Below are 22,220 nucleotides of genomic sequence, written 5' to 3'. Positions count from 1 at the left end.
CTGCCAGCGGCTGGCCTGACCCCAGCCAGGCGTTCCTGCGGGCCCTGGAAGATGGGGAAAACTGCACGCCGAGCGTTGCGGAAGCCTGGAGCGCTGGCCCTCAGACTCGAGCTTTCAATAGCAACGACACTGCCTGGAGCCCCGCTAGTGCCAGGAGTTTCCTGAGCAGGCACCAGTGAGATCGCCGCGTGCTGATGGCCGAGGTGCCGGGCGAGCAGCCCGGGCCCTGAGGGCTACCTCCAGGCGCGAGGGTGAGGCGGTGCTGCGGCTGGCCGCCCGAGTCCTCTTCCGGGAGCTGCTATGCTTCAAGACCGGCTTTCAAGGACCTGTCCACCAGCTGGTTTCCGTAGTGTAGTGGTTATCACGTTCGCCTCACACGCGAAAGGTCCCCGGTTCGAAACCGGGCGGAAACATCGTGCTTCGGCGTTACGCTTTTCTTCCCTCACCCCCAGGTTTCTTCGAATCCTATAGAAGTTGGGAAGGGGATAGACATGTTATCTTAATTGTGGTAGAGTTGCATTATGATTTTCGTCGGTCCTTGGTGCTTTCCCCTTCGTGGGCCCCTCCTTCATAAAATATATTTTCTGGATATTAAAAATCTTTAAAAATATATTAATACGAAAATACAGCTGCATTGGTATAAAGATAAGTGTATTAATATCATATAAAAATTTTTCTTTGATATAAAAGTTTATTACCTTTGAATTTAAAACAATTTTTTAAGAATTAAAGCATTTTGAATTTAAAATAAAACATTTTTGTGGGTATATGCCTACTGTGCCTAATGGGTAAATTGGCTCTAAATTGTGAGGATGATTTCTCAGGTCTATACATGCGTCAAAACTTAACAACTTGTACATTTTAAATATGTCCAATTTATTGTATGTCAATTATTCCTTAATGTAGCTGTTAAAAATTGTTTTTAGTATCCCTCAGGAAAAAATAAACAAATATTTGAAGCCTGTTCTGGATACTCATATAAATACATATTTTTAAGTTTCTAATGAAAAAGTTTGTATGAAACAAAATACATTTCACAACACTAAGTAATTTTTGGGTTGACCTTAGGCACAGTGCTAATCTCAATTCATCGCCTTCTATCCACATGGATGGGTACAAGGATCGTCCCTTGCTTTATTTATTTTTGTCTTAATTATTTTTTATGCCTGTTCCCTACTTCCACCCCCTCTCTAATGTGTTTGATATATATATCTTGAATTTGTATCTATCCTTGTAAAATGGGTAGTTGTTTCTTGATTTTGCTTGTAATTTTTTCACTCAGCACTGTGACTTTATGGTCCACTCAAGTTGCTGTGTGCACATTTAGTCATTTGTTTCTAACTGCTGTAAATAATCTCACTTTAGGCACCCGGCCATTTTACTTTTCTTTCCCCCATAAGGAATATCAGATTGTCACCTCCCTGCTGTGACAAACAATGACATCATACATTCTTTACTAAACAAATGTTTATAGAGCACCTACTATGTGCCAGGTATGGTTCTAACCTCTGGGGATTCAGTACAGTAGACCCCGTTACCCTTGAGGGATACATTTCAAAACCCCCAGTGGATGCTTGGAACTTCAGATTGTACCGAACCCTATATATACTATGTTTTTCCTATACATACATACCCATGATAAAGTTTAATTTATAAATTAGGCACAGTAAGAGATTAACAACAACAACTTCTCTTTGGCATATCCAAATTGCCAGCATCACTACTCTCGCGATTTGGAGCCATTATTAAGTAAAATAAAGGTTATTTGAACACAAGCACTGAGATACACAACTGTCAATCTGATAACCGAGACAGCTATTAAGTGACTCGCAGGCAGGTGACGTATACAGTGTGAATGCTCCAGACAAAGGGATAATTTACCTCCCAGGCGAGATGGAGTGAGATTTCATCACACTCTTCAAAACAGCAAAATTTTAAACTTATGAATTGTTTATTTCTGGAATTTTCCATTTAATATTTTCAGACTTCAGTTGACTGGAGGTAACTGAAAGCACAGAAAGAGAACATGGATAAGGGGGGACTACTGTAATGACAAAAAGATGAAAACAAATCCCTGCCTGCATGGACTTTACATTCTAGTGGGTGAGGGCGACAATAGCAAGATAAAATATATAGCATGTTCGATGATGATAAGTACTAAGGAGAAATAAAGAGGGCAGTGGGATATGAAATGTCTGGGGGATCGAGGTACAATTTTAGGTAGTGCGGCCAAGGAGGGGCCCCAGAGAAAGTGACTTTTGAGTGAAAATTTGCAAGAAGTGAGGAAACTAGCCATGAAGATATCTGGGGGACAAGCTTCCAGACTGAGGGGCAGCAAGTGCAAAGGTCCTATGGCAGGAGCTAGGTATTGTATCCAGAAATAGCAAAAAGACAGTGTAGTTGGATCAGAGTGAGCTAGAGGGAGGTAGAGTGCCTTGTAGGATGCAGTAAGGAATTTGGCTTTCACTCTGCATGAGATGGGAACCTGGTAAATGCATTTCCCTGCAACGCAGAACACGCAGAACACGGCAGAGGAGAGCAGAGAATGGATCTGAGAAGAAATGCAAATAATCAGTCCAACATGTGGTTTCACTGGGGCTTGTTGATGGCATGGGAGAGAGAAACTACAGCCAAATAGCAGCAGGAAAGGAGTAACTACAGCTCCCTTGGGGTCCTGCTTTCTTCTCTATTCTGAGCCTAATGTGGTTGATTATTCTCCCTCATCCTTGTCCCAGACCAACTACTCTAGCCCTCCTAGGTTACCTCTCTACTAGCTCCTTTCTGAGCAGATGCCAGTAACCTGGGGTAGCTGGGGAGGAAGAGGATGGGCAAATTCCTCAGAGCTGTGTGGACCTTCAAAGGAAACCATCCCTGTTAGTCAGACTGTTTCAGGACTATACGCAGAGTACAAAGAAATAGTAGGGTGATAGGCCTGCACCACCCAGACTGGCCAGGGTCTTCCAAAGTCTGATCCTTGGTGGGACGCAAAAAGGAAATCCAGGGGCAGGGAGACAGGCCTTGTTTATGCAAGCAAACAGGACCAAGGCTTCCCATGGAGGTTATAAGGTAAATTTCAGTAAGCGCTGGCCCTGAGCTTAGTCAGCATTTCCCTAAGGGCATAGGTGGTCTTCTCAACCCTGCTCCCTTCTCTGCTGTCAGGCAGAGCCCAGGCTGCTGTCACTCCGGGTCCTAGGACAGTATGATAAGCCTTCTGATGAATTTGAGGTTAGAATCAGTGAGGCTTGCCTAAGAAATAAGAAAACAGCTGGGTCACATGCACTTTGGGTCTGAAAGGAGTGGTCTGCACAACTGCTTCCTATTTGGGGAGGCTCTGGGATCTCCCACTGATACAAAACAGCCTTGGCTTTCAAAGAGGGTGCTGCGCAGGCCAGTCATCGTTCTCAGGCTTAGGGACTTCAGGCAAGAGCTATACACACCGCTGGGGAAATGGGCCCCATCTGGCTGAGTCAGGAGTCTCAGGCATCACCGTCCTGCGGAACTTCAGTAAGAATACTGGGCAAACGTTTCCCTTTGTTTAGAAACAGCCAATGCACGGCAAGAGCCAGAAATGCACTTATAATTCCCACAGTTGGGCTCTCTGCCTTTATTGGCAAAAAGCTGGAAATACTTTAAAGCCCACCATAGAACAGTTTTTAATCACTCTTCATCTTGCATACCGTCTCACTTTTGCACTTGTTCAGAGTCTCCAAGACACACTATTTGAAAAAGACTCTGGTGCTGATCAGTGTGTATATGTGGCATTTGGGTAAGGAAAATGGAGGAACTATCTTTAAACACTTATAAATATATACATGTATAGATTACCTATGAAGGGCACACAAGAAACTGGTAACCATGGTTGCTTCTGGGAAAGAGAATGGGGAACTGAGGGTAGGGCTGGAAAGGAGACGTCCTTGCATATACTTTCTTAATGTCTGAATTTATTTTTATTACGTTCATATATTAGCTAGCCAAAAAATGTCAACTGTTTTTAAAATGAAGAAACAAAACCAAACCAAAAAACCATTAAGACTAAACAGAAACGGGAAGTGTGTGTGACCTAAGTGAGACTGTCAGTGCAACACAAACCTCAAGCATGAGAAAAAGACATGCGGTCTCGTGGGAAAGGAGCAGTCCAGTTAGGTAAAGACGAGATTATGAGTAAATTTTCATTACAAAGACAAAATATGGACACGTTAATGCGCATTTTCCCAAAATTAATTCGTCACATGGTGATTTCGCCTTCCTCCTCGCGAGGGCGTCCAGGCTTCCCCCATCCCTCTCCCCTTCTCCCGGGCTCCGGGCTCCAAGAGCAGAGAGGCGGGCCGCGGACGTCCCCACCCCCACCGCCGCCCCAGACCGCGCCCTCGTGCGCCCGCTCGCAGCGGTCTGGAGCCTTCCTGTAAGTCAGGCCTGAGTCAGGACCGGAAGGGTGACCTCGGTTCCCGACAGTGCGGGCAGGATGACACCGTAACAGCCACTCGCCGGTGGGAGGGAAGAGGAGCAGAGCGCGGGGTGGCGCGTGGGGTGGGGAGAAGGGCAGCCTCCCGTAGGCGTCCCCGGCTCGGCCCCAGGAGCTGGAAAAGACCAGGCCTTGTCCTTGTCCTCCAGGCGGGGGGGAGGGCCCATAGACCTCAACACCTCGTCCTCGTGTGTGGGCCTGTCCCACCAGCTCCCCTTCACTCCGGCTCCCCCGGCTCCACCCTAATCCTTTTCTTATTCCAATTATAGATGTGCTATTTAAAAGGGTTCTGTGGACGGATCAACCTGGAAAATTCAGCAGTTTTCTGGTCAGATAGCTTTGAGAATCTTTAATTTGCTAATATATGCTTCATAATCTAATGACTGACATTTGTTTTACGCTTACTTTGTGTCAGACTAATTTACGTCATTTAATCATTTTAACAATCTTAGGAGATAGTCATCATCAAAATGTTACAGATGAAGAAATAAAGTTGTAAACAGACATGCCCGAGGTCCCATCCTAGTGATGGAGCTAGGTCCAAACCCAGGTCATTTCCACGGATTGTCCACAAATCCCTTTTTAAATTGGAGCATCGCTGGACACTAGTCCCATAGAGAAGGCACTTTGTCTTGGAGTCCCAGGAGGGGGCAGCTGCTGTGGCCTCCCCGTGAGGTCTCTCTGCTTCCTCACATTGGGGTGGCTGGATTCCAAGAGAAAGCATGTAAAGAGAACCATGCAACTGAGTAGATCATGTGCCCAAGGAGCCAGCCAGGTGACTCCCAGTGAGTCAGGTGTGCAAGCTGCACTGGTTGTGCCCAGTGGCAGTGGCGGTTCAGGACACCAATGCTGCAGAACTGTCAGGAATAACTTAAAATCCAAGTCTAACTCTCCAGCCTTCCCAGAAACTGTATGAATTACTTTAATAAGTTACTTTTCTGCTGAATTAGCCAGAGTTGGTTTGTGTTTCTTTCAACTAAGGACTCTGATGCCTCCGTGGTATATGCAAAGAAAAGGCAAGTTGCAGGGTAATGTGTATAGTACAAGAAGAGAAAACAATCTGGAAGAATATATAAGAAGAGCTTAAGATTACTTAGTACCACCATAAAAAAAAGACAAAATCGTGCCATTTGAGACAACATGGGTGGACCCCGAGGGTATTATGCTAAGAGAAATAAAGTCAGACCGAGAAAGACAATTACTATACGACTTCACTCATATGTGGAAGATAAATAAACAAGCACATAGAGATGGAGAACAGATTGGTGGTTACCAGAGGGAAAGGGGGGTGCGGGAGGGCAAAAGGGGCGCATGTGTATGGTGACGGATGGATGGCAACTAGACTGTTGGTGGTGGACACGATGCAGTCTATATAGAAGTTGAAATATAATGAAATATAATAACGTAAACCTGAAGTTTCTATAATGTTATAAGCCAAGGAAAAAGATTATGTAGTGCCAGAAACAGTTCTGGACATAATTTCCCCCACACTTCTACAATAATGTAATTTTTAGTTAGACACATAGCCTCTCAGAATAAAAATTATATTTCCTACCTGCTGTATTTGCAGGTAGGTATGGCCGTGTGACTAAATTCAGGCCAGTGAGATGTAAGGGGAACTATCTTTGTATGACGGCTTCAAGGATCGTTCCTTAAAAGACAGCCACTGTGTGCTCTTTGAAACTACTGCCACCTTGGATGGTGAGGATCAGGGTCCCACTCTCAGGATGGAGGAAGAGTGAGCGGGAAGGAGCCTAGACCCTGAGGCCTTCACCCAGCAGAACTGTCCTGACAACCCTGGACGGCATACCTCCAGACTTTTACATGGGAGCAAAATAAACGTCTATATATTTTATTTTATTTTATTTTTGAGGAAGATTGGCCCTGAGCTAACATCTGTGCCCATCTTCCTCTATTTTATATCTGGGACACCTCCACAGCATAGCTTGATGAGTGGTGCCTAGATCCACACCCGGGATCCAAACCGGCAAACCCTGGGCTGCCGAAGTGGGGTGCGCGAACTTAACCGCTTTTTTAAGTGTACAGTTCAGTGGTATCAAGTACATTCATATTGTTGGGCAACCATTGCCATTATCCATTTCCAAAATTCTTCTCATCTTGCAAAACTGAAACTCTGTACCTATTAAACAATAACTCTCCATTCGCCCTCCTCCCGGTAGAATGGCAGCCACTATTCCCCTTTCTGCCTCTATGACTTTGGCTGCTCTAAGTACCTCAGATAAATGGAATCCTTCAGTATTTTCTTTCTGTGTTTGGCTTACTTCACTTAGCATAATGTCCTCAAGATTGATCCATGTTGTAGTATATGTCAGAATTTCCTGTCTTTTTAAGACTGAATAATTCCATTGTATAAGGCTCATATTACTTTTTGTTATATTAAAAATATGGTCTTAAAAAAAGAATTATGGTCTTGAAAAAAAAGAATTGTGGTCTGGGAGCTGGCCTTTATCAACACGTTTGGGGAAAAAGATATTCTTTCTTCCTTACATATCTTCTTTGTTAACAGACTCCTAGAGAAATATGCTACATTTTACATCCATTTACATTTTACGAAGGGTCACCACACCTAGTTACCCCAATTTTTTCCCTTCAGAATTGCAATGTGCATGGGAGGACATAGGCACATTTTAAAGAGAGGAAGTAAGGCAGGACAAAGAAAGGTGTGGAACTTGGCAGAAATAATTATTCAAATGAGTAATTTCCTGGACAGCAATCTCAAGCTAGATATGTAAAAAAGCAGGACGACCGAGCTAATTAAGGGGTTAGATTTTATAGGACTAGAAAATGAACTTAGAAAACTAGACTGTTTTTAGGGTTCATTTCTTTTTGTATTCTTATTGAAAACTGTAACGGAGATTGGAAATACATGTTGAAGTGGCAGTGATGCAGGCTTGGTGAGTCGAGGAGTCAAAAGAAAGATTTCTTGGACTCTCAAGGTCTGGCAGTAGTGCTCTGTTATTCAGAGAATAGCATGGAGTAGCATGGGGACAGGACTCATGGGCAGTAAGAGCTGCAGGCATGGGGACAGGACCCATGGGCAGTGAAGGGCTGCAGGCATGGGGACAGGACCCACGGGCAGTGAAGGGCTGCAATGCGTTGAGGGTTATAGCTAAATTTATAAGGCATAGGTATGTGAGTTATTTCTTTACAAGACAAAGGAAAGATCATGAAAAAATTATTAAAATGGTAGCAGTGTAGGTGGGGTCTGGTTACTGGGTGATCTTGTAACTTTAGATAAGAAATCAGATCGGATTAAGTCAGGACATCCTGTGCTTCCTGGAAGGTGATACAGATCAGTATGTACGGCAGGACGCCTTGGACTTCTCTCCCTGGGGCAGGGGCAGCCTTGATCTTCATCAGCAGCACTCAAACGTTCTCTACAGAGCATAAGACCATAGTGTGATAGATGGGGAAGAATGGCATATCATTGTTACCACACAAAATGGGGGTTCACTTGCCTGATGACCATAAAGAGCTGATTAATTATGGCATCAGTCTTTGAGAAAAGAGATCAGCTTTATTCTGCAGGATGGATCTGCAGGGAGAACAGGGCGGGTGTGCCCTCAGATCTGTCTCCCCAGTTCAGGATTTGGGGCAAGGCTTAAGAGGTTAGGGAGAACAGGCTGGCATGCAGAAATGCTAGTGGGACAGGTTCTGACTGGAGGGCTTCAAACGTTTGTGGTAAGGTTTCAAACATTTAAGACAGGGTTCTAAACATTTAGGATGGAGTTCTAAACATTTTTGATGAGGTGGGGAAGGAATTGTAACACCAGATCTTCCTGCCTGAGGGACCCCTCACTTCTGGTAAGAGTCCAACTTTCAAGTTCCAGTCACGTCCCAGTCCTTGGGTTCTGTGCGGAGGAGGATCTTTGGTTCCCCGGTCATTTCAGGTCAAGATTTCTTCTTTTGCACATGCTCTGGCTACGTGACTTTGCAGATTTTCTGAAAGACAATTCTTCATCACTCTGTTGATAAGAGATGGGGTTAGTTGAACTGGTCCTGGACAGCCGGAAGTTACATACTTTTAGAAACAGATGTACAGGGGCTGGCCCGTGGCCGAGTGGTTAAATTCGTGTGCTCTGCTTTGGCGCCCCGGGGTTTCACTGGTTCAGATCCTGGGCGCGGACATGGCACCGCACGTCATGCCGTGTTGAAGCGGCATCCCACATGCCACAACTAGAAGGATCCACAACTAAAAAACATACAACTATACACTGGGGGGGGGGGGATTTGGGGAGAAAAAGCAGAAAAATAAAAAGAAGATTGGCAATAGTTGTTAGCTCAGGTGCCAAAAGCTTCCGCTCTAAAGGTTTCCCTGCTAAGGGAGTTCTCCACTGAGTAGTTTCCACTACGTGAGGTCAGATGAGACCTAGGGTAGCTCAGCCCAGGACAAAAGGACCCTCCCATCATTCCCTACAGAGGGCACTTCCCATGTGGGCCAGTCTCCGGTCCACCCTACCAGGAACTGAAGAGGCTGTGCCAGTACCTTTCCCCTCATCAGTCTCTGAGAAGCCAAGCTTTCATGAAAGCATCTGAGCTCAATGGTCAGTGAAACTCTGGCATGGGAGGGATGCCTGGAGTCCAGCCCCATCACACCTTCTGCGGCTCAGGAGAATCACTCTTCCTTCCCTACTCATGGCTATTTCTGACCAGGGTTTCTCCCTTTGGCAATGCCTTATGGGGAGCTATTCCCCTGAGTACACAGTGACATCAGCATGTTAATCACCTCTTTCTGGCCAGAGGTGGTGGGAATCCTCCAAAAACAGGAAGCTGCAGATCCTTCCCCATTTTGAGTTGAATAGCCTTAATCTTCTTGGCTCTTAGAGCCTCTCATGTCTCTCATCCCCCCACTTCCTTCCAAAATTTGACTCTGTCCCTGATCGTTTGCTATCCATGCTCAGTATCTTCCACCACATCCTCTTACTCGTGACTCAAATACCTATGTAATTTAAGGACAGGGGGCAGGAGACAGCGGGTAAAGGATTTCTTCGTTTTGGGGGACTAGTTGTAAAAGTAGTCTCCGCTAGAGGGAGACTTAGTCTCAAGAAAGAAAACTGGATATGAAATTTGTGATAAGAGGAAGTAGAGGTGTTAACTCGTTTATGTAGCTTTTGTATTGTAGCCAAATCTCTCTTCTTTTTTAAAAAAACTTTTTGTTGTGAAAATAATGAAAATTCACTTGTTTTGTATTTGGGGAATTGCTTTTGCTTTTAATTTAATGCTAATTTATAATTTATAGAAAATATTTACATGGTTCCAAAATCAACTCTGCAAAGCAAGGTGTATTCAGACAAGGTTGTCTTCTACCCTTGTCCTTTCCACCTTATTTCTTCTCTCTCTCTCTCTAATTATACCATTTATTTTTCCAGCATTTTTATATTAGAAATATATATATATTTATATCTCCTTTTTAAGATAAACAACAGCATGCTATTCACATGTCCTACACCTTGCTGTATTCATTTAGAAGTATTTCTTGATGATCACTCCATAATAGCGTATTCCTCGTTGCTTTTTACTGTTCCATAATACTCATTGTGCATGAGACTCATTTTATAGTTGCGTGATACCCTTTATTGATGGCCATCTAGGTTGTTCCCAAGCTGTAGCTGTTACAAATAATGCCGCATTTAATAGTGCACACTTCTTTTCATATTTTTGCCAGAGTATCTTTGGGATAGATTTCTAGAAGTGGGACCGCTTAATCAAGAGGCATCACGAGTTGTGCTAGCTGGATTTTGCAAATTCCCCATCGTAGAGGTCATACCATTTTGCATTTCCACGCTCAACATATTAGAGTGCCTGTTTGCTCACAGCCCAGCCAACAGAGCATGTCATCAAAGTTTTGGATGTATGCCACTCTCATGGGTGAGATATGGTATCTCTACGTAGTTTTAATTTGCATTTTTTAAAAATTATGAGCAATGTTGAGCATCTTTTCATATGATTAACAGCAATTTGTATTTCTTTCTCTGTGATATGTTTGATTGTGTCTCTAGCCAAGTTTCCTATAGGGTTGTTAGTCTTTTTCTTTGGTATTTTTAGAAGTTTGTTTCTTATCAGAGATATTAACCCTTTGTCTGTAATATAATTTATAACTTGTTTTTTCCAGTTGTCTTTTTACTTTGCTTTTCATTTTGTTATGTATTAAAACTTGTCAATCTGCATCTATGGAGATAATCATACATTTTTTCCACCCTGGATCAATTAATATAATAGATTATATTAATGGATTTCCTAATTTGAGTTTCCATCTTTGCAGTCATGGAGTATCATCCACTTGGTTATGATAAATATTTTCTTAACCTGCTGTTGGGTCAATATTAATAAGTGAAATTGATCTATAGTGGGTTTTTTTGTTATGGTCTTTGTCATGGTTATAAAATTCAGGTTTAGGAATCAATCTTACACTCACTTCCTAATGTGAGTTTGGGAGTTTTCTTTCTTTTGCTGTACTCTAGAATAGTTTAAGAAGTTAAGGATTTATTTATCTCTTGGTGAGGAAGACTGGCTCTGAGCTAACCTCTGTTGCCAATCTTCCTCTTTTTTTGTTTGAGGAAGATTGTCGCTGAGCTAACATCTGTAGCAATCTTCCTCTATTTTTTCTATGTGGGAGGACACTACAGCATTGCTTGATGAGTGGTGCGTAGGTCTGTGCCCAGGATGCAAACCCGCGAACCCCAGGCTGCTGAAGTGGAGCTCTGAACCTGACCACTACACCACCAGGCCAGCCCTGGATTTACTTTTTTAAAGTTTGATAGACTCATCTAGTGAAACTATTTGGGCTGTTTTGTTCTGTAGGGGAACTCTAGTTTCTCTAATTCTTTTGTGTGAAATGATCTGTTTAGACCTTCTGTCTCTACAGGGGTCAATTTTGTTAAATTGTGTTTTTCTACAAAATTATCCATTTAATGTAACTTTTCAAATATATAGAATATTTTTTAAATTTTCTCTTCTGTGTCTCTTCATTTCTAATTTCACGTATTGTGCTGTCTCCCCTTCTCTGGAGTAGTTTAGTTAATAAGTTACCACTTTTATTTTTTCAAAAAGAATAGTTTTGGATTTAATAGTGCTATTTTTGTTGTGGTGGTTTTCAAACCCAGTAATCTCTGCCTTTCTTTTTACTAATTTCTTCCTTCTCCTAACATTTGTTTACCTTGGGCTTTTTTCTAGTTTTTTGAGTTGTAATGTTTATTCATATATTTTTACTTTTTTTCATATGGGTATTTAACATTATAAATCTTTCTCTGATAGCTATTTTAACTATTTCCCATAGATTCTGATTTTCATTATTACTATTTTCAAAAAAATTCTACTTTGCATTTCCTCTTTGACCCAGGAGCAGTTTAACAGTATGTTTTAAAATTTCCTGTTGGAAGAAATTTTGGGTTTTAGTTATATTACGTTGTGGGCCAGAGAATACTATTTGTATCATTATTTATTCCCTTTGGAATTTACTGAGATTTTCTTTGTGGCCTAAGATGTGAACATGCCACATTTTTGTGATTTTTGTGAATGCTTTATATGCATTTGAAAAAAAAGTGTATCGTCTATTATCAAGGTTCAGAGTTTAATATATATTAAACTTATCTCATTTATTATGTTGTTTAGGTCTCCTATATCCTTACTTATTTCTTGTTCACTCCCTCTTTCTAGAGTTGAGGGATTTGTTAAAGTCTCCTATTATTGGTGTGCTTCTATTTCTCCCCATATTAAATGTAGTTCTTTATCTCTTTTTTTAATTGTGGTAAAAATTTCTTTATCTCTTTTAAAACTTTTTTGTCAGAATTCTGCTTTCTTGGATAATTACAATTGCAACCCCTGCTTAAATTTTAAAAAATTTTGGTACATTTTTGTTTTCGCATCTACTTTTAGTCTTCTTGAATCTCTTCATTTTAGATGTTTCTTTTATACAGCATAGTGTTGGGTTTTGCTTTGTTAATCAATGTGAAAATCATTTTCTTTTAACAGGTGTGGTAAGCCCATTTACAGTCATGCATCCCTTAATGACAGGTATAAGTTCTGAGAAATACATGGTTAGGCGATTTCATTGTTGTGAGAACACCAAAGAGTGTACTTACAAAAACCTGGATGGTACAGCCTATTACACACCTAGGCTATATGGTACTAATCTTATGGGACACCATGGTATATGTGGTTTGTTGTTGACTGTGACAAATAAAAATGGCAAGCAATAGGATATATTGGAGTATATGAGGAAGCCATTTGGTATAAACCTAATTCGGCCTGACTTTTTTTTTTCAAAAGGGCCTGACTGTGGCTATTGAGCACACATTACATATCTACTTAGACATTTCCTATGGCCAGAACAAAGGCCCTTGAGATAAAGGTGCAAGTTTCCCCCACATTAGCATTTCCTTAGGGATAAGCATTTTTCCTTAGGCTAGGAACTGATTGCTGCACTCACCTCCCAGCTCACCTGTGACCACCCAGCTGGAGACAACAGACTGCCACCCTGCTGTGTTCACAGAGACAGAAGACCTACCTGCTATTTCCATCAATCGCTGTGCCGACAGAGCAGTCTCGTGACTATTGTAAAAGGGACATTTCAATCCTATGTGAAACATCCTCTTTGAGGGTATATAACCACCCTTATACCCCCACTTCTTTGGAGTGCTCTGTTCCTTTGTGGAAAGACTCTCCCGGGTTATAATCCTCAGATTTAAGCTCAGAATAAACTCACCCAAATTTTCATTTATAGATTGGATATCGATTATTTTCGTCGACAGTTCTTGGCGTAGTCGCGGCAGGATTTCAGAGAAACCCACCAGAGGCCACCTGGAATCTACACTGAACCGGCATTCGGTACCAATAAGGGCCCATTGAGCCCCCCGGATCACTGCATTCTTCAGGTGACCTTGGTGAGTTCTCCTGAAACCCGGACCTCCTTATTTTAAGTCGATGGTCCAAGAGTTTATATGAGCTGGGTAAGGTCTTAAGACTAGAGGTTTTGAGGGGTACCGGTACAGTTCCTAGGTGGAGAAAAACCTAGAGAGAATTCCTAAGCCTCAGGGGCTTAGAGGAGCTTGGAGTGAGCTGGGTTGGTTGTCCTTTTAATTTGGCTTTGAATTGGAAAGAATTGTATTTATAAAGTCTGAACAAACTGCTTGATAGAGAAATGAGAGACTGAATGTCTTCAGCTCCGAAGAAAAGGGACACTTGCTCCTCCCGGCCTTTACCAAAAGGCGCCCTTAGGTGACTAAGGACCTCAGCGGGAGTGTCAGAGGATCAATCCTCGCGACGTGCAGCGGTCCCATAGGGAACTCCACTCTCATTCACGGTAATTAATTACAGGCTTGTCCGGGGACGCGCACATAAGGGCTGGTCACCTGCGCTCCGAGCTCCCACGGCAGTATTAGGCGGCCGGAGGGAAAAACCGAGGCACGTAAGAGTGTTTATGACCTTTCTATGGGGAGTAACACTCACAAGCAGCACACTTCTGACCCACTACACTGTCCTTAGAAGTTGTTCAGACTTTATTAAAAAAAAAAAAAAACAGACAAGCAAAAAGAAAATGGGAAAACCGTGCTTTTTAAAGCCGGCCAGCTCCCGGATGGACGACCTCCCAATGGAACTCCAGCTGGTTTGAACAATGCTTGCAAGTATCTAACAAAATGGGAAGGATTAACTAAGAATGACTTAAGTGGCCAAAGTGGGGAACGTTCGATATCTCAAAGCTACTGTATTTGCGCGCACAAGTAGAAAGAGCCGGCTCTAAAACTAAAGCAAAAGAATGGGAAGCTTATTATGATTGGCATTTAGAGGCTTCAAAACGTAATAATGATAAAGTGAATTCTTTACAGGAGACTAACTGTAAATTGGCAGAGACTGTAACTGAATTAAAAAAAGGATAAGAATTCAGAAACTGTCCCCCCCCCCCCGTTTATCCCTTCCATCTCCTCTGCAGCTGCCTTTGGAATCTCAGAGCTCATCTCCTTCTTTTCTAAAGAGCTCTATTCCTTCTATTAAAGTAAGCGCTTACAAAAAGTTTTTCTGAATAGAATTAACCCAAATGTCTTCATCTCTCTTAGAGTTACAATGGCCATTTTCGCCTCCTTTTTAGCTTTGCAACCAGGAAACAAAGAAATCTTTAAGGAGTAAAAGGCTCCACCCCTGGGAGCCCCAACTTTGGGTTTCTGGGCCTGATCACCCCAGCAACCCTAAGTGGGGTGCCCTCTCTTGACAGTTGACTCATTGAGTATTTTAGTCACCTACTGAGTCAGTTATAAGGGTAGGAGACCTGTGATTTATTCTGTGAACTGTCCTGCTGGGGTTGTGTGCCCAGCATGGGAACTGTTGTGTGACTCTTATCTTGATAACCCTCTGGAAGAGGCCATGAGGGCGAGGTCTGATCTCATCTCTTCTTTTCTTTGTCTGTTTTGCTCATCATCTCTTCTGTTGTCACCAAGTCGAGGTTAAGTTCAGGCTGGACCTGACCAGAACCTGGACCTCCTGTAAATCGAAAACTTGGGTTTGTCTGTGCCTTTGTGATGCAGTTGGACAGGTAGATCAACCTGGAATGTAATTTGAGTTAAAACCCAGTTTCTGAGAAATCAAGAGTTTTGGCATAAAGTAAGTGCTTACATAAATTCTAAATGTAGTAGAAATTAACCCAGTATCTTTCAAAGTTAACGTCTTGTGAATTAACCTTTGGTAAATGAAAGCTTGTTTAAGTTTGTTGGTTTGATTGAAAATAGTCTTGTTGTCAGAGTTGTCGGTATTTGCATAACGATGCAGGCATGCAGCCTGGGTTTAATAGTCAAATAAATTCATGTTGTCTGTTAGAAATTCGTTAGCAAAATAATAGCTTTAAATGAGGACCAGTTTTGTCTCATGTCTCATGAGGTTTTCATAGGTAATCTGAACATAAGTGTTGGAAACAAACGGTTTAAATAGATAAAAGTGGGTACAATAACTGTTTTATGGTCTGTACACTTGGAAAAAAAAAACACCTTTGAAATTCTTTTTGGTTTTGCCAAGTCAAGTTAAATGATAAAAATCTGAGTATCTGGGTAATTTTTGGATTGGATAGAACAAACGTTGCTAAACATCTAAGTTTATCTGCTTTTGGTTTTTATTGCAGAGATGCTAAAGTCTATGGGTCTTTTACTGTAAAGTGATGTGTTCCTAGAAATTATGAAGTGTTTAGAATGCTGATATAAAATACAATTCATAATTGCTTACCTTTTGTCTGTTAATGGTTAAAAGTTCTAATTAACATATGTAATTAAAGCCATTGGAAATTAATAAGGAAAACAGCTCTGCATTCAAGGAAAAAGTTAAAATGTAAGTTTTCAGTAAAAAGGGTATAAAGAACGGAAATATTTTTGTTTGGTTGGTGAAGAAAGACAAATTTGTCCTAATGTACTAGAAGGGAAGAAAGAAAGCATGGGACAAATTCTGAAGGCAAAAAGAAAGTTGTAGAAGTTTTGTGAAGGAGAAATTCTGAAAGGAGTTTTATGCCTGGTCACATAGACTGAGATTAAAGTAAATCCAATTAAGCAAATGAGTTTTAATGTTAAAAAACAAAACTGCTAACAGATTAAGATCAAGAACCAGTTATACAGGACTGAATGAACTGAGGATGATTATAATTTTTACGACTTTTGTTTGAAATATTGTTTTTGATGTGTTGTTTTGTTTTCTCAGATTTAAGGAAATCTTTTCTCTTATGCTAACCACGTCTTATAGCAATCAGTGAAATTATACGTTTGTGAGCAAAACTGAAACATTTGTCTTTTTCTCCCTACCTGATCCCTCCAGAATTTGGAAACTCTTTGTGAAAGAATATGGCTATTTCTTGGCAATATAGTTATTTGCATAAGTTCAATAAGAATCTGTTCTCCTTGTAACAGGACACATTTGTTATCTTACCAAAACTTTGACTGGAATGTCATGTTTGAGAGAAAGATACAGACTCAGATATGACAATACTGCCTTTGAGGAATAAGGTTGACTTTCTGGAAATAAAGCCACTTGGAAATATGGGCCTGGTACCTTGCTTTACAGAGAGAGATTCCAGCAATCTTACCTGGTAAGTAAGGAAGCTTGCTTATCTGGCAGGTGAAATGAACTTCGAAATATTCTGGGGAATCTCAAGAAAGGAGAGAAGTCACCCAAATCTAAGGTATTGCAGGCAAGGCCTCATGGTACAAATCCTTGGCTTGGCTTTTCTGGCCTCAAGAAGTCTTTAAAGTTCAATCTGAGATTCCTCATGAAAAATTCCAGCAAAGCAGATTTAAGAACCTATATGATCAATTGCTATTCCTGCTGCACTTATGTAAATAATTGGGCCAAGTTTCTTGAAACTAAACTTATTTTGGCAAACCAATTAGTCTTAACTTGACTATCTTTGGTAAAAATGAGGGTGATTTTAGAGAGAAGAATTGTTTCAGTGAAAAATTATAATACGCATTTGTGGATATTAGATCCTAGTTCTGTTAATTGTCTTTGAGCCTTTTTCTACCTGTGAACTGAACTGCGTCCTGAATTCTACTGAAATATCTGGTTACAAACTTCCAAACTAATGTTTTCAATTTTTACCTCATTTTCATCTGGAATCATTGAGAATTGATCATGCTCTTTTTCCTGAAACCTTGCAAACTGAAGCTGAACAACTTGATAGAAACTTAAGAGAGATTCCTGTCTGTTGCTGTGTAAGCTGTAAGCCACTCAAAAAGATACCTGAATGCCCGATGACATCATCAGACATTTCAAGCTGCAAAAAGATGCTTTGACTCTGACATCTAGAAGTCTTCTTGACTGCCTGCCCCCTGGACGCAGGAACAAATTTATAATTTGCTCCAACCATTAACCTTGTTACCTTCCAACATCACAAGGGAGAGAAGACCACGACTGCATTCTATTGTTTAATTTGGTTTACAAATGAGTCTTACTTAAGTGTAGGTGAGGATGTTACACTGTCTAGCCTCAAGAATGCCTGCTACTTTCTGTTAACTCTGCTAACCCAGTAAAAGATTTCCTTCTACAGGCTCAAGAAATTGCCACAGAACAAGAGAAACAGATGTGGCAGTCAAAAGGGGGAATTTTTGACACCCCCTCGCAGATGTGGTTCGGGCCCAATAAGAAACCCACTCCATGGGTCACAAGGCCACTTTCCCTTCCTAAGGGACCCTTTGAGGTATGACAATTGGACTTTGTCCAAATGCCACCATCTCAAGGATAAACATATCTTGTAATGATCTGTATGTTCTCACATTGTTTTGAGGCCTTTCCTAGCAGAAGAGCGATGGCTTTAGATAAATTATTATCAAAAAGAGTAAATTCCTGTTTGAGGAATTCCTCCCGAGTTACACAGTGACTGGGGAAACTCAAATCTATTTGTAACGTTTGGCCAATATTGCAGCATTTCTACTGTGCCTACCATCCTCAATCCTCAGTATTGGTAAAAGGAACTAATGGCACAACCAAAAATTAATTGGCAAGCTTTCAGAAACATTTACTCTCACGGCCAAAAGCTCTTATGCTAGTGCTCTTTAATCTTAGATCTATACTTTTTGTAAACATTGGCTGTCTCCTTTTTAAATAATACAACAGCCTATGCAATTAAATGAAGAAATATATAAACCAGGTTTGCTTAAGGGATGTATTACATTGTTTTCATGGTCTTATTGTGGTGCTTAAAAGAAATGAAAGATTTGTAACTGATTCTTTCACAGAGAAGTCCCAGAACTAAAGGATCATGGACTGTAACCTGAAGAATTTATTTATGGAAAGAGACATCAAATAAGACTCTTTGCAGCCCTGTTGAAAAGGACAATACCAGGAGGAGAAGAAGACGACATCTGTTGTAGACAGCTGTCCCAAGACTCCGGACCAGGCCTGTATTCCCAACCTTATATCTCCTCATTTAAACCTTTGTTATGCTTAAACTGTATACCTATTTTATAATTGTTTGGAATCCTATCATACTTAAAGTGATTAATTTGGAACAGACTGGTCTTGAAGGCCAGGAATTTATCGAGTGACTCCTAATGGAACTCAATGGTTATGTGGAACAAATCTTTGGCCTTGGCTACTGCCTGGATGGCTAAAACATTGCACCCCGAGTTTCCTTTAAAAGCAGGGAAGGAGTCAGGCTGAGTTAAAACCTGTCGCCAATCTCCCTCTCTTTAAGGCCGGATGGGCTTGTTCAGTGCTCCACTGGTATGGCTATATTTGCAGCCATATTTGCTCCTTTGGAGCTAAAAGATGTCATTATTACATATGGAAGATCTGACTAAATTTACTCAAGAAGCCCTTAACGATAGTCAAGCAGGAATAGTCTCATTAAATACTGAAATGCCTTTAATGAGAAGGGCTGTCATTCAAAACAGAATGGCTTTAGATATTCTTACTGCATCCCAAGGTGGTACATAGACAATCATTCAGACTGAATGCTGTGCTTTTATACGTCATGAATCTTCCAATGTGTCATCTCTGAAGAAGCAAGTGGATGCCTTATGCGATCCGACACCCAGTCTTGAGTTGTTTGGTTAGCTCCCTTCCGGTATCAGTTCCCTTTTCCAATCCAGATTGGAATTCCTATTTCTACTACTTCTTGGAATTCTTGTACTAGCATAATATTCAAACTAATTGCTATTTTCTTTACTCAGTGTTGTAAGAGTAGCATACAAACTAGAGTAATGATTGCTCGACGGCTTGAGATGGTTGATCTGTCTTATAACCCTGGACAAATTTCCTTTTCTGCTAGAGACTATGACTAAGAATGCATTTCAGACTAATCCTTTCAAAAATGCTGTTATTATCGTTACTGTACTTGTTCTATAATCATATACAATGTAAATGCAAGGTGTCATAGAAAAGCGCATATGCAATGTTTGTGCAACAATCTAAATTAATTACATAACATATGAAATGCTTCCTCTGTTAATAAATACTTCCATGCTTGTCCACTATTTCCCCCCAACGTGGACAACTAGGCAAATAAATGAAATAAAAGCCTAGCACCGAGGGACATGATGGACCCAGGGCAGGCAGCAACCACCCTGGCGCCGAGGGACAATATTTTGATCATCAATGCTTTCTATCAAAAGATTAGAGATCAAAAGGGGGAAATGACAAATAAAAATGGCAAGCAATAGGATATATTGGAGTATATGAGGAAGCCATTTGGTATAAACCTAATTCGGCCTGACTTTTTTTTTTCAAAAGGGCCTGACTGTGGCTATTGAGCACACATTACATATCTACTTAGACATTTCCTATGGCCAGAACAAAGGCCCTTGAGATAAAGGTGCAAGTTTCCCCCACATTAGCATTTCCTTAGGGATAAGCATTTTTCCTTAGGCTAGGAACTGATTGCTGCACTCACCTCCCAGCTCACCTGTGACCACCCAGCTGGAGACAACAGACTGCCACCCTGCTGTGTTCACAGAGACAGAAGACCTACCTGCTATTTCCATCAATCGCTGTGCCGACAGAGCAGTCTCGCGACTATTGTAAAAGGGACATTTCAATCCTATGTGAAACATCCTCTTTGAGGGTATATAACCACCCTTATACCCCCACTTCTTTGGAGTGCTCTGTTCCTTTGTGGAAAGACTCTCCCAGGTTATAATCCTCAGATTTAAGCTCAGAATAAACTCACCCAAATTTTCATTTATAGATTGGATATCGATTATTTTCGTCGACAACTGAAACATCATTATGTGATGCATGACTGTATACATATATTTATTGATGTAATCAATATATTTGGCCTCAGATCTGCGTTACTAGTTTATAGTTTTATATATTTAGGTCTTTCACCATGTGACGTATTTCATTTGCTTCCTCCCCCTCCCCCTTTTTTTAACATACCTTCTGGTTAGGAAGAGTTTGTATTTTTGTTCTAATGGTTGTCTTTATCCTAATACTTTCATACAATACCTAAGTTCACTCTCTTTTTGGCTATTGTCTATGTGAGCATGTGAGATAATAGAAAGTATATATATTGGTCTCTGCCCCCGGTTCCCAGCACAGAGCTCCTAAAACTCTGTGATTTCCTAAGTGGTAGGAGCACTAGCAGCATCTTTTGCTCTAATATTTGGTCTTTGACCCCAGTTCCTGACACAGTTTCTGCTCCTAAATCCCTTGCAATTTTCTTGGTGATAGCAGTGTCTTTTGTTCTAATGAGGTGACTCTTGGTGGGCTCCTGAATGGGAGCTCGTCACCAGAAAAACCAAGCCATGATTAGCACCTTTGGAATTTTTGGCCCCACCCCCATTCTCCAGAGGGGAGAGGAGCTGGAAATGGATAATGATTGATCAGGCTTAAGTGATGAAGCCTCCATAAAAATCCCACAAGTATGAGGTTTGGAGAGCTTCTGGGTTGGTGAACATATGGAAGAGCTGGGAGAGTGGGTGCCTGGAGAGGACAGGGAAGCTCCGTGCTCCTTCCCACGTACCTTGCCCCAGGCATCTCTTTCATCTGGATGTCAATCTGTAGCCTTTATCTCTTCTTTTAGTATAAGTTGATAGGAGTTCCAGTGGTGCAATCGGGTAGCATGAGGTACTTATAATAAACTGGTAAACAGTAAGTAAACTGTTTTTCTGAGTTTTGTGAGCCGCTCTAGCACATTCATTGAACCTGAGGAGAGGGTCATGGAAACCTCTGATTTATAGCTGATTGGTCAGAAGTACAGGTAACAACCTAAACTTTCAATTGGCACCTGAAATAGATGGGGGCGGGGGGGCAGTCTTGTAGGACTGAACCCTTATCCGGTGAGGTGAGACCTGATGCTATCTCAAGGTAGATAGTGTCAGAATTGAGCTGAAGTGGGATACCCAGCTAGTATCACGGAATTGCTTGGTGTGGGGAAAACCCCCATACATCTGGTGTCAGAAGTGTTGGGAATGAGATAGTAGTATGAGAGGAAAGGAGAAACAGGGGGAGGACTGGAGTTTTTCCTAATATAGAGTAATACTGAAATTATCTAGTAATCTGTTAATCCCCCTCCCGTTGCTCTCCCCTAGCACCTAACGAGGCAAAATGCATTTACTCGCAGTTGCTGTCTGCGTATGACGATCAGAGCTCATCCCACTTCTCACACTCTCCCTAAACTCGCCTCAGTGATAGTTGTACTATATTTACAGGGTTGCAAAAGATCTGGAAACATAAATGAATACATATTAAGGGTCTATTGATATTATATTTCAACACATGATAAAATAATGTCTATTTCCAGACTTTATGGCCACCCCGTATATTGTCAAAGCACATAGCCATCACATACTGCCCCGTTTCCATTGTTTTATTATTATTACTATTATTAGTAGTAGTATTTTGAGGAACATTAGCCCTGAGCTAACATCTGTGCCCATCTTCCTCTACTTTATAAGTGGAACACCTGCCACAGCATGGCTTGACGGGCCGCTAGGGCAGTGCCGGAGATCCCAACTGGTGAACCCCGGGCCGCCGCCAAAGTGGAGCCGGCGAACTTAAGCGCTTAGTGGGGCGCACGAACTTAACCGCTACGCCACCGGCTGGCCCCCCCCCCCATTTCCATTATAACCATCGATTATTCTTAGTTATGCAAGTAAACATAAATTGAATTCTCACCACTAGTGAGAGATATTGATGTCTCTAGAGCTGGTTCTCAGGAAGGGTTCTTATCAAGAACATTCTTCTTTTGTGGTGTACGGGAGGAGATGTAATACAGTCTCCAACAGAGGGAGCCTTAGATGCTTCCTAAGAAAGAAAATCGGATCCGAAA

At 41.5% G+C, this 22,220-nt stretch overlaps 1 protein-coding gene and 1 non-coding gene across 3 annotated transcripts in view; one reads left to right on the top strand and one right to left on the bottom strand.

Moving 5' to 3' along the window:
• The first annotated feature begins 340 nt into the window (after nt 1-340).
• TRNAV-CAC (transfer RNA valine (anticodon CAC)) lies at nt 341-413 on the top strand. Its single transcript has one exon. It is a non-coding gene; the product is annotated as a tRNA-Val (tRNA).
• A 6,740-nt stretch (nt 414-7,153) lies between these two features.
• SDHC (succinate dehydrogenase complex subunit C) overlaps nt 7,154-22,220 on the bottom strand; it is a 53,593-nt gene continuing 38,526 nt past the window's right edge. Inside the window, exons 6-8 of one of the 2 annotated variants that reach the window (XR_011498203.1) lie at nt 22,067-22,195; nt 20,913-21,094; nt 7,429-8,448 (exon numbers count right to left, since the gene is read on the bottom strand). Coding sequence is in view for 1 of the 2 variants with exons in the window: in XM_044757944.2 (XP_044613879.1) it covers nt 22,091-22,195 (105 nt within the window). In the remaining variant the exon portion in view is untranslated. Of the gene's footprint in view, nt 8,449-20,912; nt 21,095-22,066; nt 22,196-22,220 lie in introns of both variants that reach the window. The other variant, XM_044757944.2, reaches the window with a different exon arrangement.

Source organism: Equus asinus, chromosome 25 (assembly GCF_041296235.1).
Source record: "Equus asinus isolate D_3611 breed Donkey chromosome 25, EquAss-T2T_v2, whole genome shotgun sequence".
NCBI lineage: Eukaryota > Metazoa > Chordata > Mammalia > Perissodactyla > Equidae > Equus > Equus asinus.
Note: the sequence above shows the minus strand (reverse complement) of the source record. Positions and strands in the feature narration are given on the sequence as shown.